Source organism: Coenobita brevimanus, chromosome 62 (assembly GCF_032717465.1).
Source record: "Coenobita brevimanus isolate Jiangsu-jjx chromosome 62, ASM3271746v2, whole genome shotgun sequence".
Lineage (NCBI taxonomy): Eukaryota > Metazoa > Arthropoda > Malacostraca > Decapoda > Coenobitidae > Coenobita > Coenobita brevimanus.
This window is the reverse complement of record NC_137015.1, coordinates 22,531,014-22,546,512: the sequence shown is the minus strand read 5'-3', so window position 1 is coordinate 22,546,512 and position 15,499 is coordinate 22,531,014. Positions and strand designations below refer to the sequence as shown.

Sequence of the window (15,499 nt, the reverse complement as noted above, 5' to 3'; positions counted from 1 at the left end):
ACAGGTTGACGAATGAAGAAGTGAAGGAACGCTGTGGGGTGGATGTGGATGTGGTTGAGAAGATTAGGAGAAATACACTGAGGTGGTTTGGACATGTGGAGGGAATGGAGAATGAAAGACTGACTAAGAGGGTGTATGTAGGTGAGGTGGAGGGAGGGAGAGGGAGGGGCAGACCGAAGATGAGGTGGAGGGATGGAATTGAGAGGTATATGAGGGAGGGGGGGCTGAGTTGGGGGGAAGGTAGTCAAATGGTGAGTGACAGAGCGACTTGGAGGCGTTTTGTCTGCGGCCACCCTTTGCGGGATTAGGGCGTCAGGCTATAGATAGATAGATAGATAGATAGACTTCTTGTCACAGTACAGCGTGCAAGGGGCGTAACTGGCAAGTTGTATGGACTCGTTACTGGTACAACACAATCTGATGAGAGTTGACTGATGACTGATGGCACAGGCGGGTATTGACTGATGAGAGTTGACTGATGATTGATGGCACAGGCCGGAATTGACTGATGAGAGTTGACTGATGATTGATGGCACAGGCGGGTATTGACTGATGAGAGTTGACTGATGACTGATGGCACAGGCGGGTATTGACTGATGAGCGAGTGACACTCAGCTGATGGCCGGTAAACGTTGCCACAATAGTTTATTTTTCTTGCCAATTCTGCCACATGTAGGCCTACATGCCCACAGGTACTCCTAACTAGTTAATTACATAAACCTATTAGTAGCAGAGTTTCCCAATTTGAAGATAATGTGTCAGAAGGTGCATAAAATAATTGAAAACTTCGCAGAGCGGCACACGTTTCTTGCTTCCTTTCCTGCCTCCTCTCCTCACCAATCCAGGCGCCAACGGCTCCCCGTGCGTAAATACGAATATCTGTCTCGCACCTAAAGTAAAGTAAGTCTTAAAAAGAGTATGTGTACACAAGACTTTTTTCTCAGAATTGCATATTTTTTCAGTTCTCCAAATATGTTACATACCGAGTATTACACCCTGGATTAAACAAGTATTCGACATGTAAGATTTGCAGTCTATTCTCGAATACACGCAGAAATTTCGGGGGAGAGGGCCCGGGCCCCCGTGGCGCCCCTCCTGGCTGCACCACTGACTGGGATGGTGAGAAGCACTGGGAAGGTCAGAAGCATTGAAAAGGTAAAGTGGGAAGGTGAGGAGCACTGGGAAGATGTGGGACATCGGGAAAGTGGGGTGCATTATGATGAGGCATACAGGGAAGGTAAGAAACATTGGGAAGGTCAGGAGCACAGGCTAGGTCAAGAATGTTGGAAATGCGAGGCGCACTGGGAAGGTGAAGAGTACTGGGCAGGTAAGGGATACTGAGAAAGTGAGCAGTGTGAACGTGAAGAGCACTGGGAAGGTGAATAGTACTGGGAAGCTAAGTAGTACTGGGATGGGAGGGGCATTGGGAAGGAGAGGAGTATGGTGAGGAGCATTGGAAAGGTGAGGAGTATAGCTAAAGTGAGGAGCAATGGGAAGGTGAGTGGTAAGAGGGTTAGGAGCATTGGCAAGGTGAGGTAGATGAGGGTGACAGGCATTGGGAAGGTGAGGGGTATGAAGCTGAGGAGCACTGGAAGGGTGAGGTGTATGAGGATGAGTAGCACTGTGAAGGTGGGAAACATTGCGATGGTAAAAAGCATTTTGAAAGTGATTAGGATTGGGAAGGTGAGGAGTACTGGCAATGTGAGAAACACTGGGAGAGTCCGGAGCACTGGGAAGGTAAGAAGCATTGGGAAGGTGAAGAATATTGCGAAAGTGCGTAGGATTGGGACACGTGATGACCACTGGGAAGGTGAGGGGCATTGGAAATGTGATTAGTGTGAGAACGAGGAGCATTGGAAAGGTGAGAAGCATTGGAAAGGGGAGGTGTATGATTGTGATGAGCACTGGGAAGAGGAGGTGTATGTTTGTGATGAGCATGGGGAAGGTTAGGATTATGAGGGTGAGGAGCATTTGCAAAGTAAGAAGCGCTGGAAGAGATGAGCGTTAAGAACATGAGGATTACTTGGATGGTGAGGATCATTCAGAAAGTGATGAAGATTAAGAAGGAGAGGAGCATTGCGAAGGAGGGAAGCATGTATGTGAGGAGTATTGAGAAGGTAAGAGCACTGGGAAGATGAGGAGCACTGGGATGGTGAAGAGCATTAGGGAGGCTAGGAGTATTAGGAAGGGGATGGGTATGAAAATGAGGAATAATGGGAAAGTTAGGAGCACTGGGATGGTTAGTAGGATTGTGAAGATAAGGATCATTAGGAAGGTGCGTATGTGGATGGTGAGAAACATTGGTAACATGAAGAGCAATGAGGTACATTAGGAAGGTGAGCATATGGATGGTGAAAATCATAGGTAAAGTGAAGAGCACTGAGAAGGTGAGGAGCACTGGGAAGGTGAGGATCATTGGGAATGTGAGGAGTATTTAGAGGGTGTGGGGTATTGGGAAGGTTATTATGATTGAGAAGGTGATGAGCATTGGGGAGATGAAAGAGAACGAGGGTGAAGAACATTGGGAAGGCCAGGAGTATGAAGGTGAGGAGCTTTGTGATGATGAGGAGTATTGGGAAGGTAAGGTGGATTGGGAAGTTGAGGAGGATTGGGAAGGTGAGGAGAATTTTGGAAGGCGATGAGTATAAGGGGGAAGATGCATAGTACTGGGAAGGTGAGGAGCATTCTGATGGTCAGGAACATTCGATAAGTGAGGAGCACTCGTAAGGTAGTATACACTGGGAAGGTGAGCAGTTTGAAGGTTAGGAGAATTGGGAAAGTTAAAAACAATGAAAAGTTCAGGGCCATTGGGAAGGTAAGGAGCACTGGGAAGGTGAAAAAGCATTGGAAAAGTGAGGGGTACGAAGGTAGGGAATACTGGAAAGGTGGGAACTATTGGGAGGGTGAAGAGTATTGATAAGATGGGGACGATTGGGAAGTTGAAGAGCACTGGGAAGGTGAGAAGCACTGGAAAACTGAGGAGCATTGTAAAGGGACGGAGTACTGGGAAGGTGGTGAGCTTCTGGAAAATGAGGAATATGAAGGCGAAGAGCATTCGGACAGAGAGGAGTACTGAGAAAATGACCACCATTTGAGGAGGGGCATTGGAAAGACGGTGTATGAAAGTTAGGAGCACTGGGAATGTCAGGGGTACTGGAAAGGTGAGGAGCATTGAGGTGAGCAGTATGAAGTTGAGAAGCATTGGAAAAGTGAGGAGTATTAAGGCGAGGAGCATTGGGAAGGTGTGGAGCACTAGGAAAATGAAGAGTTTTGGGAGGTTGATAGTATCTTGAAGGTGAGGAGTACTGGAAAGGTGAAGAGTTTGAACGTGAGGAATAGAAAGGTGAGGAGCATTGAGATGATCAGGAGTTTAAAGATGAGGAGTACTGCGAATGTGAGGAGTATTTGGAGGGTAAGGAGCACTGGGAAGATGAGATACACTGGGAGAGTAAGGAGCACTGGAAGGATGAGGAGCATTGAGAATGTGAGAAATATTGAGAAGGTGAGGGGTTTGAAGGTTTTGAGCATTAGGAAATTAAGGAGGATAGGGAAGGTGAGGAGTATGTGGGTGAGGAATACTGGGAAACTGAGCAATATGAGGGTGAGGAACATTGGGAAAGAAAGAAGGAATTCGACCGTGAGGATTGATAGGAAGATGGGGAGCAATGGAAAGGTGAGGACCACTAGGAAGAAGAGAAGGATTGGGAAGGTGAGGATTGGGATACTGAGTAGCACTGGGAAAGTGAGGAGCACTGGGAAGGTGAGCAGCATTAGGAATGTGAGGAGCATTGGAAAAGTGAGGAGCATTGGGAAGGCGAGGAGCACTGGGAAAGCAAGGAGTAGAAATGTGATGAGCATTGAGAAGGCGAAAATCACTAAGATGGTGGGGAACACTGGGAAGATGATTAGCACTGGAAATGACAGGAGTATAGTGAGCAGCATTGGAAGTTTTATGAGCATTGGAAAGGTGATAAGCACTGGAAAAGTGATGAGCATTGGAAGGGCGAGGAGTATGAATGTCAAGAGCATCGGAAAGGTGAGGAGCAGTGGGAAGCTGAGTAGAATTGGGAAGGACAGGAGTATGAAAGTGAGGAGCACTGGAAAGATAAGCAGCATTGGAAAGAATGATGATGAACATTGGGAAGGCTATAGGGGAAGGAAGATGGAGAGCACTGGGAAGGTGGGGAGCATTGAGAGGTTAAGGTGCAATGGGGAGGTGAGAATTGTTTGTAAGGTGTAGAGTATTGGTAAGGTCATTAGGACTGGGAAGGTGATTAGGTTTAGGAAGGTGAGGAGCATTAGGAAGGTGAGGACTGTGAGGGTGAGGGGCACTGGGAAGGCAAGGAGTATGAAGGTCAGGAGCATTGGGAAGGTGAGGAGAATTGGGAAGATAGCACGCGGAAGGTGAGAAGCATCGGGATGATAAGCATGACTGGGAAGACGAGGAGTATGAAGATGAGGAGCATTGGGAAGATGCTGAATACTGGGAAGGTGAAGAGGATCGGGAAGGCCAAGAATACTGGAAACGTGAGAAGCATTGGAAGGTAATTTGAAGGTTAGGTGAACTGGGGAGGTGAGAAGCAATGGAAAGTAGAGGAGCATTGGTAAGGTGAAGAGCGTTGGGAAGGTGAGGAGCATTTAGGAGAGGAGCATTGGGAAGGTGAGGAGCATTGAGGAGAGGAGCACTGGGAAGGTGAGGAGTACTGGGACGGTGGGAGGGATTGGGAAAGTGAGGAGTATGAAGGTGACGATTATTGGAAGGTTAAGAAGCACTGTAATGATGAAGAATACTGGGAAAGTGAGGAGTGTTGGGAAGATAAGGAAGACTGGGGAGATGAAGAGCGCTGTGAAGGTGAGAAATATTTGGAAGTTGAGGAGCACAGATCATAGTAAAAGTGAGAGTGCTGGGAAGGAGAGGAGCTTTGGGAAAGCGAGGAGCTTTAGGAAGGTAAGAAGTACGACGATGGGGAGCACTGGAATGGCGAGGAGTTCTGAGAAGACGACGAGCCCTGAAAAGCTGAGAAACATTGGAATGTGGTATAAAAATGTTAGGAGCACTGTGAAGGTGAAGGGCAATGGGAAGATGACGAACATTTAGGTAGGGAGTATGAAGTCGAGGATTATTAGGAACAAGAGGGGTATGAATGTGAGTAATAATTTAAAGATGAGTAGCACTGGGAAAGTGAGGCGGATTGGAAAGACGAGGGGCACTGGCAATGTGAGCTGCACCATGAGAGTGAAGAGTATTCGGCAGGTGGTGAGTATTGGGAAGGTTAGGTGTATTGGAAAGGTGAGGGAGCAGTAGGAAGGTCAGGAGCATTTTAAATCTGAGAAGTATGAAGGAGAGGCATATTAGGAATGTAAGGAGTACTGGGAAGATGAGGAGCATTGGGAATAAGAGGCGCACTGCGAAACTGAAAAACATTGTGAAGGTGAGGAGCATAATGATGGTGAGGAGTACTGGGGGGGTGAAGAGTACTGGAAAGGTTAAGAGTGTTGGAAAGATGAGCGGTGTGAAGGTACAAATGAGTACAAACGAATACAAATGAATGCAAACAACAGACCTGTCCGTCCTTTCGTGGCCATTTGATATGGAAAGCTGTAACTAACAAAACTATTCTATCAGTTAAGGACAAGGTTAGAAAAGCAGGAAAGTGAAGGGCATTGGGAAGGTGAGGAGCACTGAGAAGGTGAGAAGTATTGAGAAGATGAGGAGCACTGGGAAGGTAAGAAGCACTGAGAAGGTGAAGAGCACTGGGAAGGTGAGGAATATGTGGGTGAGGAGCGTTGTGAAGATGAAAATTACGAAGATGAGAATTATTGGGATGTTAACGAGCACTGGGAAGGTGAGGAATATGTGGATGTGGGTGAGAAGCACTGAGTAGGTGAAGATTATGAAGCTGACAAACATTGGAAAGGTGAGGAGCATTGGGAAGGTGAGAAGTATTAGAAAAGTGAGGAGCACTGGGTTAGCGAGGATCATTGGGAAGGTGACAAGCACTGGATATACGTGAGGGACACTGGGAAGGTAAAGAGCGTTAAGGTGACAGGCATCGCGAAAATGAGAAGCACTGGGAAGGTATGGAGTATTTGGAAGATGGGGAATTTTAGGAAGTAAAAATGTTTAAGGTGTGGACCTTTGGGAAGTGGTGGAGTATTGGGTAGGAGAGGTGTATTGGAAAGGTGAGGAGGATTGGGAAAAAAAGGAGTATAAAGGTGAGGAGAATTGAGGCGAGGAGAATTTGGAAGCTGAGGAGCATGAAGGAGACGTACATTGGGAAGGCAAGAAGCACTTGGAATGTAAGAAGTTGAGGAGCACTGGAAAGGCGAGGTGCATTAAGAAGGCGAAGAGTATGAAACTGACGAGTTTTAGAATGCTGTGGATGAGTGATAAGGTGAAGAGCATTTGGAAGGTGAGGAGCACTGGGAACGTGAGAAGCACTGGGAAGGCGAGAACTATGAAGGAGAAGCAGTTCGACGGGGAGGAGCATTAGGAATGTGAGGAGCACTGGAAATGAGAGGTGAACTGGAAAGATGAGGGACACTGAGAATGTGAGAATCATTTGGGAGAATGAAGAGTACTGGGAAGGTTGGGAGTATTGGAAATATGAGGGATCTGAAGGTGAGGAGCATGAGGAAAGTGAGGAGCATTGGAAAGGTAAGGAGTATAAACGGGGGGTGAGTAGGGAACGTGAGGAGTATAGAGAAGATGATGAGCATTGGAAAGATGAAATGTATTGGGGAGGTGAGGACTACTGGAAAGGTGGGGAGCACTGGAAAGGTGGGGAACACTGGGAAGGCGAATAATATAAAGGTGGGGAGCACTGGGAAGGCGAATAGTATGAAGTTGACGAGCTTTAGGAAGGTGACGAGGATTGATACGGTGTGGTGCACTGGGAAAGTGAGGAGGACTGGGAAGGCGAGGACGATGAAGGTGAGGAGCATTTGGAAAGTGAGATGCACTGGGAATGTGAGATGCATTGAGAAAGTGAGGAGCATTGAGAATGTGAGGAGTACTGGGAAAGTGAACAAGACTTGGAAGATCTGGGGCATCGGAAAGGTGAGTAGCATTAGAGGTGAGGAGAATTAATGAGGTCAGGAGCACTGGAAAGGTGGGGATTATAAACGTAAGTAATACTAAGAGGGTGAGAAGAATGAGGGATGACCATTGGGAAAGTGAGTAGTATGAAGGTAAGGAGCACTGGGAAGCTGAGGAATATTGGGAAGATGAGGAGTATGATGGTGAGGAATAGCTGGAAGGTAAGGGGCACTGGAAAGGTGAGGAACATTGCCATGGCAGGAGCATTGGGATGGTGAGGAACTCTGGGAAGGTAAGGAATACTGGGAAGGTGAGGAGCACTGGGGAGATAAGGAGCTTTTGGAAGGTGAGGGACATTGTGGAAGTGGGTAGCATGGGGAAGGTGAGGATCATAAGGAAGGTAAGAAGTCTGAGGGTAAGGAACACTGGTAAGGTGAGGAGGTTAAAAGGGGGGAATGTTGGGAAGCTGGTGAGCATTTATAAAATGAGGAACATTGAGAAGGCGAGGAGTATTGGAAGGTGAGGAGTATTAGGAAGGCGAGTAGGACTGGATCAGTGAAAACACTGGGAAGGCGAGGAACGTTGGGAGAGTGAAGAGTACCTGAAATTGAGGAGCACTGGGAAAGTGAGGAGCATTAGGAAGGTGAGGAACATTAGGAAGATAGGGAACACTGAGAAGGTGAGGAGCACTGAGGTGAAGAACATTCGGAAGGCGGGGAGCACTGGGAAAGTGAAGAACATTGGGAAGGTGAGGAGTATGAGGGTGAGGAGCACTGAGACGGCAAGGAGCATGAAGGTGACGAGCATTCAGAAAATGGGAAGTACTGGGAAGGTATTGAGTATTGGGAAGGTCAGGAGGATTGGAAAGGTAAGGAGTTTGAAGATGAGGAGCTTTGGGAGAGGGAGGGTATTGGGAACGTGAGACGTATGGGAAGAGGAGGGGAGTACTGCAAAGGCGATGAGGATTGGGAACGTGAGGAGTATAAAGGTGAGGACCACTGGGAAATTGATGTACACTGGGAGGGTGAGGAGTATGAGCGTGAAGAGAATTGAGAAGGTAAGAAGCTTAAGGAGCATTCGGACGGCAATGAGTACGAAGGAGGAGAGCTTTGGGAAGGTGATGAGGACATACGATGAGGAGCACTGGGAAAATGAGGAGCACTGGGAAGACGAGGACTATGAAAATGAGGAGCATTGGGAACGTGGTAGGCATTGGAGAGATGAGAAGTATTGAGAATGTGACGAGTACTGGGAAGGTGAGTAAGACTGGGAAGGTGAGGACACCGGAATGTAGAGTAGCACTGGGAAAGCAAGAAGAATTGGAGCGGTGAGGAGGATTAGAAAGGTAAGGATTATGAGGATGAGGAACACTGCTAAGGTGAGAAGTATGAGAGTGAGGAACACTGGGAAAGTGAGTTGTGAAAAGGTGAGGAGCATTGGGAAGATGAGGTGCATTTATTGGGTGAGGCGTATGAATGTGGAGCATTTGAAAGGTGAGGCGTATGAGTGTGGACATTTGAAAGGCGAGGAACATTGGAAAGGCGAAGAACATTAACTGAGGGTGAGAATCACTAAGAAAATGAGGATCACTGGGAAAGTGAGGAGTATTGGAAGGGTTAGGAGTATTTGGAAGGTGAGAAGCATTAGCAAGATAGCAGCACTTGGAAGGTGAAAAACACTGGTTTAGTTTCGGAAAGGTGAGGGGCATCGGGAAGGGAGAAGCACTGGGAGGGTGAGTGGCATTAGTAGACGCAGGAGTTGAGCGATGACAGACACACACAGGAACTCAGGTTGCAAAACGCCTCCAACAACCATAGGTATGTCCTACTCCCTTAGTGTCTAGTTTCTTTCTAACTGTTTCTAAGTCGCTGCGAGTGACCCAAGGGGCGATCACGTGTCGTATGTGTCAGACATATTTTGACGAGTTTGCAAATAATCTGATCTATACACAAGAGGAACTCTCTTAGCTATGCTCCACATTCGCATCAGAAGCTCTCACAGCAACTGTGTCATACAGTAGCGATACATCTAGCCATGTACATCATCATACATATTAAAGTCATACACTAATACACGTTACAATTCTCCTCCATGTAGACAGGATTTCGCCTGACATGTTATAGAAACAGAGATTAGTAAAAGATAATTGAAACATTAAAATTATATTGATAATAAAAGTGGTTAATAAGAAAATGGTATGACGGTACGAATAGTAGGTTGCCACTATACTAACCAGTAAAGTGCGCTTTGTGAGCGCGTGACGAGTGAGTGAACGCCATGTTATCACAATTTTCCCCTTATATTTTAAAGACTTGGTTATTGATGAGATGACTAAAACCAGAAATGGTGTGTTTTCCCTTTGTGATTTCATCATCAAAACATGGGAAAAACGTTAGTGTAAAATTATAGACGGAATCTCCGATAATTCGTAGTGCTGATGCCAAAGAAGTGTAACAAGGGAAAATCGTTTTTAATCTGATTTTGTAACTGAGGCTTTCACCGATTAGAGCCGAACACTTCCTTGGAAAACTCGAGACTCCTAGGGGTTCTTCCGCCTTTATGAGTGAGTTTTTAGTTGATAATAATATTTGTTGAATGAACATATAACATGCAGAAAGAATTTCAACTCTACTTCCAATAGGTGTAAAGTTATTAGCTTCCGCCCAGCGTGACGGTTGCAATAATTATTCTATACAAGCCTTTCTATTTATCTACCTTATATATTAGATACTGTATAAAAAATGAGAGAGAGAGAGAGAGAGAGAGAGAGAGACAGACAGACAGAGAGAGAGACAGACAGAGAGAGAGAGAGAGACAGACAGAGAGAGAGAGAGACAGAGAGAGAGAGAGAGAGAGACAGACAGACAGAGACTGATATGATTAAAACAGCAAGCGCAATGACGGTAGTTGGAAAGAATTGCTTGCTTCAGTTTGGAAATCATTGCCTAAACTATATTGCATGGTGAAGGAAAAGTTTGATATACCCTATCTTCTGACTTACAGATTATCACAGGATGGCTTAGAACACTCTTTTGCTAGTATTAGGCAAATGGAAGCAGCTGATGATCATCCTTCCCCTGCTAGTGTTAAAAATCGTGTACGAATGCATATCTTGGGTAAGGATATTACCCTTGTGGGCGAAAAGTATAACTGTGAAGGAGAATGCACTGACACAAGCACATCTCAAGACGCATTTCGTGAGAAGGGGGATGCAACTGACATTGAAAAAGTAGTCCCTTGACCGTGAACTGTGTTTGTCTGCAAAGATATTTTCCACTTTAGAAATGGAAGAAACAACAGGAAATGAAGCAGACGAGCCAGAACCTGGTGATTTTGAGCATGCGTTAGAAAAGAAAAGTTTGATGTACGTTGGTGGTTGCATAGCAAGCAAGTTCCCCTAAAATGAGTTTTTGAGAGCAGATGATGAAAGAGATAATGACAGTAAGGGTAGAATTTCTAAGCAGACATATAGGAAAATTAATACTAGGCTACCCAGTGAAGCGTTTCAGAAACAATTACGAGTGATTGAAAATTAGTTTCAGTGTTACCATGGGATTCAGTTAAAGCCAGGAAAGGGAGCCATGAAAGTTGTTACATAAGATATTGGTAAATCTGTTGCTTTGCCTTCAGATGAAAGAGAGAGAGATTGTCCAGGTGCTTGAGGGTGCGAAAGTTGATGTATGCGGAATAACTGAAACTAAATGGGGAGGTGAGAGTGTGAGAGAATGGGAGTATGGATGGGGTATATGTGCAGGAGAAGGTGAGAATGAGAGGGCAAAAGAAGGAGTATATATAGTCGTGAGTAAAAGATGGAAGAAGAGCATAAGAAAGTATGGATCAGTTGAGTCAAGGATTGTGTGGGTAAGATTGAAAGTTGGAATACAAATGTGGGCGATTGTGTGTGTGTGTGTATGCGCCAATGCAAGATCGTGCAAGCAGAGTGAGAGAAGAGTTCTGGACAAATGTGGAAGTGTGCATGGAAAAGTTTGGAAGGAATGAGAGAGTGTTTTTGATCGGTGATATGAATGGTAAAGTAGGGAATGTGAAGGTGGATGGAATAGTTGGTGAGTGGGGTGTGCCTGCTGAGATAGATGAGAATGGCAGTGAGTTAGTGAACATTTGTGCTGGGAGGGGGTTGGTGATAGCCAATACCCTCTTCAGGCATAAAATGATCCACAGGTATACATGGCGAGTGTTGAGAAGGTTGGGTGGTGAACTGAATGAAAGGAAGGCAATGATTGATTATGTGTGCGTGGATGAAAGGATGCGAAGATGTATAATGGATGCAAGAGCTTATAGAGGTTGGGGGAGTGGACTTTCTGACCACTACTTGGTGGTGGCCAGAATCAAGATCCATTTATGATGGAGAAATAGAAGAAGGGAAGGACGGGAAGAAGGAATATTTGTAAGGAGAGTGGAAAGGTTACAAGAGGATGAGAAAAAGGCAGAGTATAAGAGAGAAGTGGAGGAACAATTGGGCAAATATGAATTGGAGTAGATGGGGGACGTGGAAGGTGTGTGCAGGATATTCACAGAAGAAATATGTGCAGCATGTGATGTGGTGTGTGGGATGAAGAGAAGACGGAGTGGTGTGCAAGGAACAGCGTGGTGGAATGAAGAGGTGAGACAGGCTGTGGCACAAAAGAAGAAAGCATACAATGAATGGAAGAGAAATAGGGGCGTGGAAGAAGTTGAGAGGCAGAAGAGAGAGTTATATGTAGAAAGAAAGAGAGAGGTGAAAAGATTAGTAAAAGAGAGTAAGAAGAGAGTGGATGAGGAATTTGGAAGGAACTTGAGTGTCAAGTGGAGGGACGGTAAGAAAATGTTCTGGAAACAGGTGAAGAGAGTAAGACAGGGTGGAAGTGAAGTTAGCCGGGGAGTGAAAGATAAAAATGGTAGATTACTAGTGGAGAAGGGAGAAAAAGTGAGCAAATGGAGAGAACACTTTAAGGAATTGTTGAACATAGAGGATGGAAGTAATGTGAGTATAAGTAGCTGGGGAATGGCTGGGAAAAGGAGGGAGGTGAGAAGGCAGGAAGAAATCAGTAGAAGTTGTGGAAGCAATGAAGAAAGTTAAATTGGGGAAAGCCCCAGAAATTGATGGAGTGTGTGGTGAAATGCTGAAGCTTAGGGGAGAGATAGTAGTAGAATGGATGTGGAAAATGTGCAGATTGGCCTAGGAGGAAGGTAGAGTCCCGGAGGATTGGAAGTCAGGTATAATTATTCCCTTGTACAAAGGAAAAGGGGAAAAAGAAGTGTGTGGTAATCATAGGGGCATTTGTCTTCTTAGTATAATAGGAAATGTGTATGATAGGATACTTATTGACAGAGTTAGAGAAAGAATAGAGGAATTAGTTGGAGAACAACAGGAAGGCTTTAGGAATGGAAGAGGTTGTGTAGATCAGATATTCATTCTTAGATCTTTAGTGGAAAAGTTTTTAGAGAAGGGAAAGAAGTTGTATGCGGCTTTCATGGATTTGGAGAAAGCATATGACAGGGTGGATAGACAAGGATTGTGGAAAGTATTAAGAATATATGGAGTAGATGGGAAGTTGTTGAATGCTGTGAAGAGTATGTATGATGGTGCTAAGGCTGCAGTGCATGTGGATGGTGAACTGAGTGAATTTTTCTTTTTGAAGGTTGGGTTGAAACAGGGATGTGTCATGTCTCCATGGTTGTTCAATCTGTACATGGATGGGGTAATAAAAGATGTACAAGGTAGGGTAGTGGATGTTGGAGTGGCCCTGGTGAGAGAGGGTAGTGTTTGGAAACTCCCTGTACTGTTGTTTGCAGATGATACTGTGTTGTTGAGTGAAGACAAAAGAAAGCTGCAAGGCTTGGTGGATGAGTTTGGGAGAGTGTGTAAGAAACGGAATCTAAAGGTGAATGTAGGGAAGAGCAAAGTGATGGTCTTTGAGAGAGGTGAAGTCAGTGAATGTACAGCGAGGTTGGATGGTGAGGAATTGGAAAATGTGAGTACGTTTAAGTACTTGGGTTGTGTGATGAGTAAAGATGGAGGTTTGGAGGGTGAAGTGGTTGAAAGGGTACAGCAGGGAAGAAAGGTTGCTGGTTCCTTGAAAGCAGTGATAAGAAGCAGGGAAGTGAGCATAGAAGTGAAAAAGTTACTACATGACAGTATTGTGATAGCAACTCTAACGAATGGAAGTGAAGCTTGGATGTTGCTGGAAGGACACAAGTCAAGAGTGAGAGCAGTGGAAATGAATTGTGTAACCCTTTAACCGCGGGCATTGTTTTGACCCAACTGGTCCCCCCCGCGGGGGTTCCAGCCAAAATGTAAACAAACTTTAAACCTTTATAACTCTGCACAGAATAAATCTAGAGCGAAAAATAAGGTACCATTAGAAAGTACTAACCTTCGGCTTTGCAATGATGTAGGTTTCATGATTTTGTTGACTATCACTGGATGGGCAGTGCCATTAGAAGTGAGCGATCTAAAATCACTATTTTTCGCTCACGCACCATTACCAAATGCCAACCTCATTCTGATAATAATACTATAAACATATATGAACACTGCACATACGATAAACACCCACTCTGTGTTCACTGAGGCAGGTAAAAGGCACTGTAATTGCCCACACTTCACTGTCACATCAGCGCTGTTGTCACTCACAAAGCTGGACAGATACTGATGCGTGTTTGGTCAGGGGTGGGGTGGGGGGGCCCGGGGAGTGGGAGGTGGGGGCCCGGGGGTGGGAGGAGGGAGGTGGGGGTTGGCTGGAGTGAAAGAACTTAATAGCTACTCTCCCTTGAAACAATTGGCGCGCGGAAAAATGCGCGGTATTCAAAATATTCACAAACATTCCAGAATGACACCCGCGGTTTGGTCCAGTTTTTGCAATGTCATTCTGGAATGACACCCGCAGTTAAGGGGTTAAGAGGAGCCTGTGAAGTTACATGGAGAGACAGACTGACAAATGAGGATATAAAGGAGCATTGTGGTGTGGATGTGGATGTGATAGGAAGCATTAGGAGGTATACACTGAGGTGGTTTGGCCATGTGGAGAGGACGGAGGGTGAAAGACTGACGAAGAGAGTGTATGTGAGTGAGGTGGAGGGGGGAGGAGGGAGAGGGAGGCCGAGGATGAGATGGAGGGATGGGGTGGAGAGGTATATGAGAGAAAGGGGTGTGAGTTGGGAGCGGGGCAGTGAAATGGCGGGGGTCAGGGCGACGTGGAGGCGATTTGTTTGTGGCTACCCCAAACGGGATTGAGGCATCTGGCAATAGATAGATAGATAGATAGACTTTGTTCGTTGCCATATATTTTTTACAATGCGCATTCTAAAAAACTGTAAAACTCAAGGCAATAAAACAAAAAAGTGGAAAAGCTAGTAAATGGCAATAGTATGCATTTTTTTTAACCTATATAATGTTAACAAAACGGGGCTGTGAGTAAAGGCTTGGGAGACTGTACACCACAGAAAATGGAGCCGACAGAAGAAGTAAAGGTAGGGGAGAGAGGGGTAGAGGGACATGTAGGCCGTGACGTCACGCCACCTGTGCGCGGTTAGACTTGTTGTATTCTTTAGACCCTGAGCTGGTCCATGTGCAATGCGTCCTGAGAAGAGTCCACTGATATAGAGTATTATTCGTATCTGACCCTCCAAACTTTTGCTACAATGGCACACATCACTTTCCTACCCAGCACATTGATTACCAGAGATGGGCAGTACCGCCGGTACACTGGCAGTGCATTTTTAGTACCACTATCGGTGCTGTGTCATATGCACAGAGTGGCTTTATGCGGGAAGTTATCGTTCCCTTCTCTATTTAGCCTTAACTACTCTAACCAAACCAAACCTAACCTAACTTAACCTAACCTTATCCTAGATCAACCTAACCTAACTTAACCTAACCTTATCCTAGATCAACCTAACCTAAATGAACCTAAATTAAACTAACTTTAATTCACGAAATAATTGATTTCACAGTCTGCCCGTAACAAACATATGTATACTTATTTATATATATCTATTTACCGACCTATAGTTACCTATAGGTTAATAAGACATCCAACTATTTCCCTGACACATAAATTTCAAAAAATGTTGTTGATAAATGGCACAATACTTGAGATAACATGTGGATACTTTCAGCCAGCAACTAAAAAGGACACTCGGTGCATGCACACTGAGCGGAACGGCAACTTCCAGCATAAGTCACTGTGTGCATACGACACCGGCTGTACTTTTTTGGGGGGTTAGTACCGTTAATGGTACCACCAGTACTTTTTTAGCCATTTCCTTAGCTGTAGCGATAATTGGTACTTCTTTGTGAGAATGTGCAACTTTTAGACAGTGAACTCTGATGGATGCCACCCATGATCGATGAACTGCAGAGGAACATCGTATGCCCTGCTAACAACCCTAAGTTCAAACTGACGTTTCGGCCAGAGTGGCTTATCGACGACACACTCAATGTAGAAGAAATCAAGAGGA

The 15,499-nt window shown here is 45.3% G+C and overlaps 1 protein-coding gene across 1 annotated transcript in view; it reads left to right on the top strand.

Moving 5' to 3' along the window:
- Window positions 1-15,265, top strand: part of LOC145404003 (uncharacterized) — a 364,619-nt gene extending 349,354 nt beyond the window's left edge. Inside the window, exons 11-12 of the mRNA XM_080275607.1 lie at window positions 1,055-1,155; window positions 15,158-15,265. Coding sequence (XP_080131733.1) covers window positions 1,055-1,155; window positions 15,158-15,265 — 209 coding nt within the window. The remainder of the gene's footprint in view (window positions 1-1,054; window positions 1,156-15,157) is intronic.
- The last annotated feature ends 234 nt before the right edge of the window (window positions 15,266-15,499 follow it).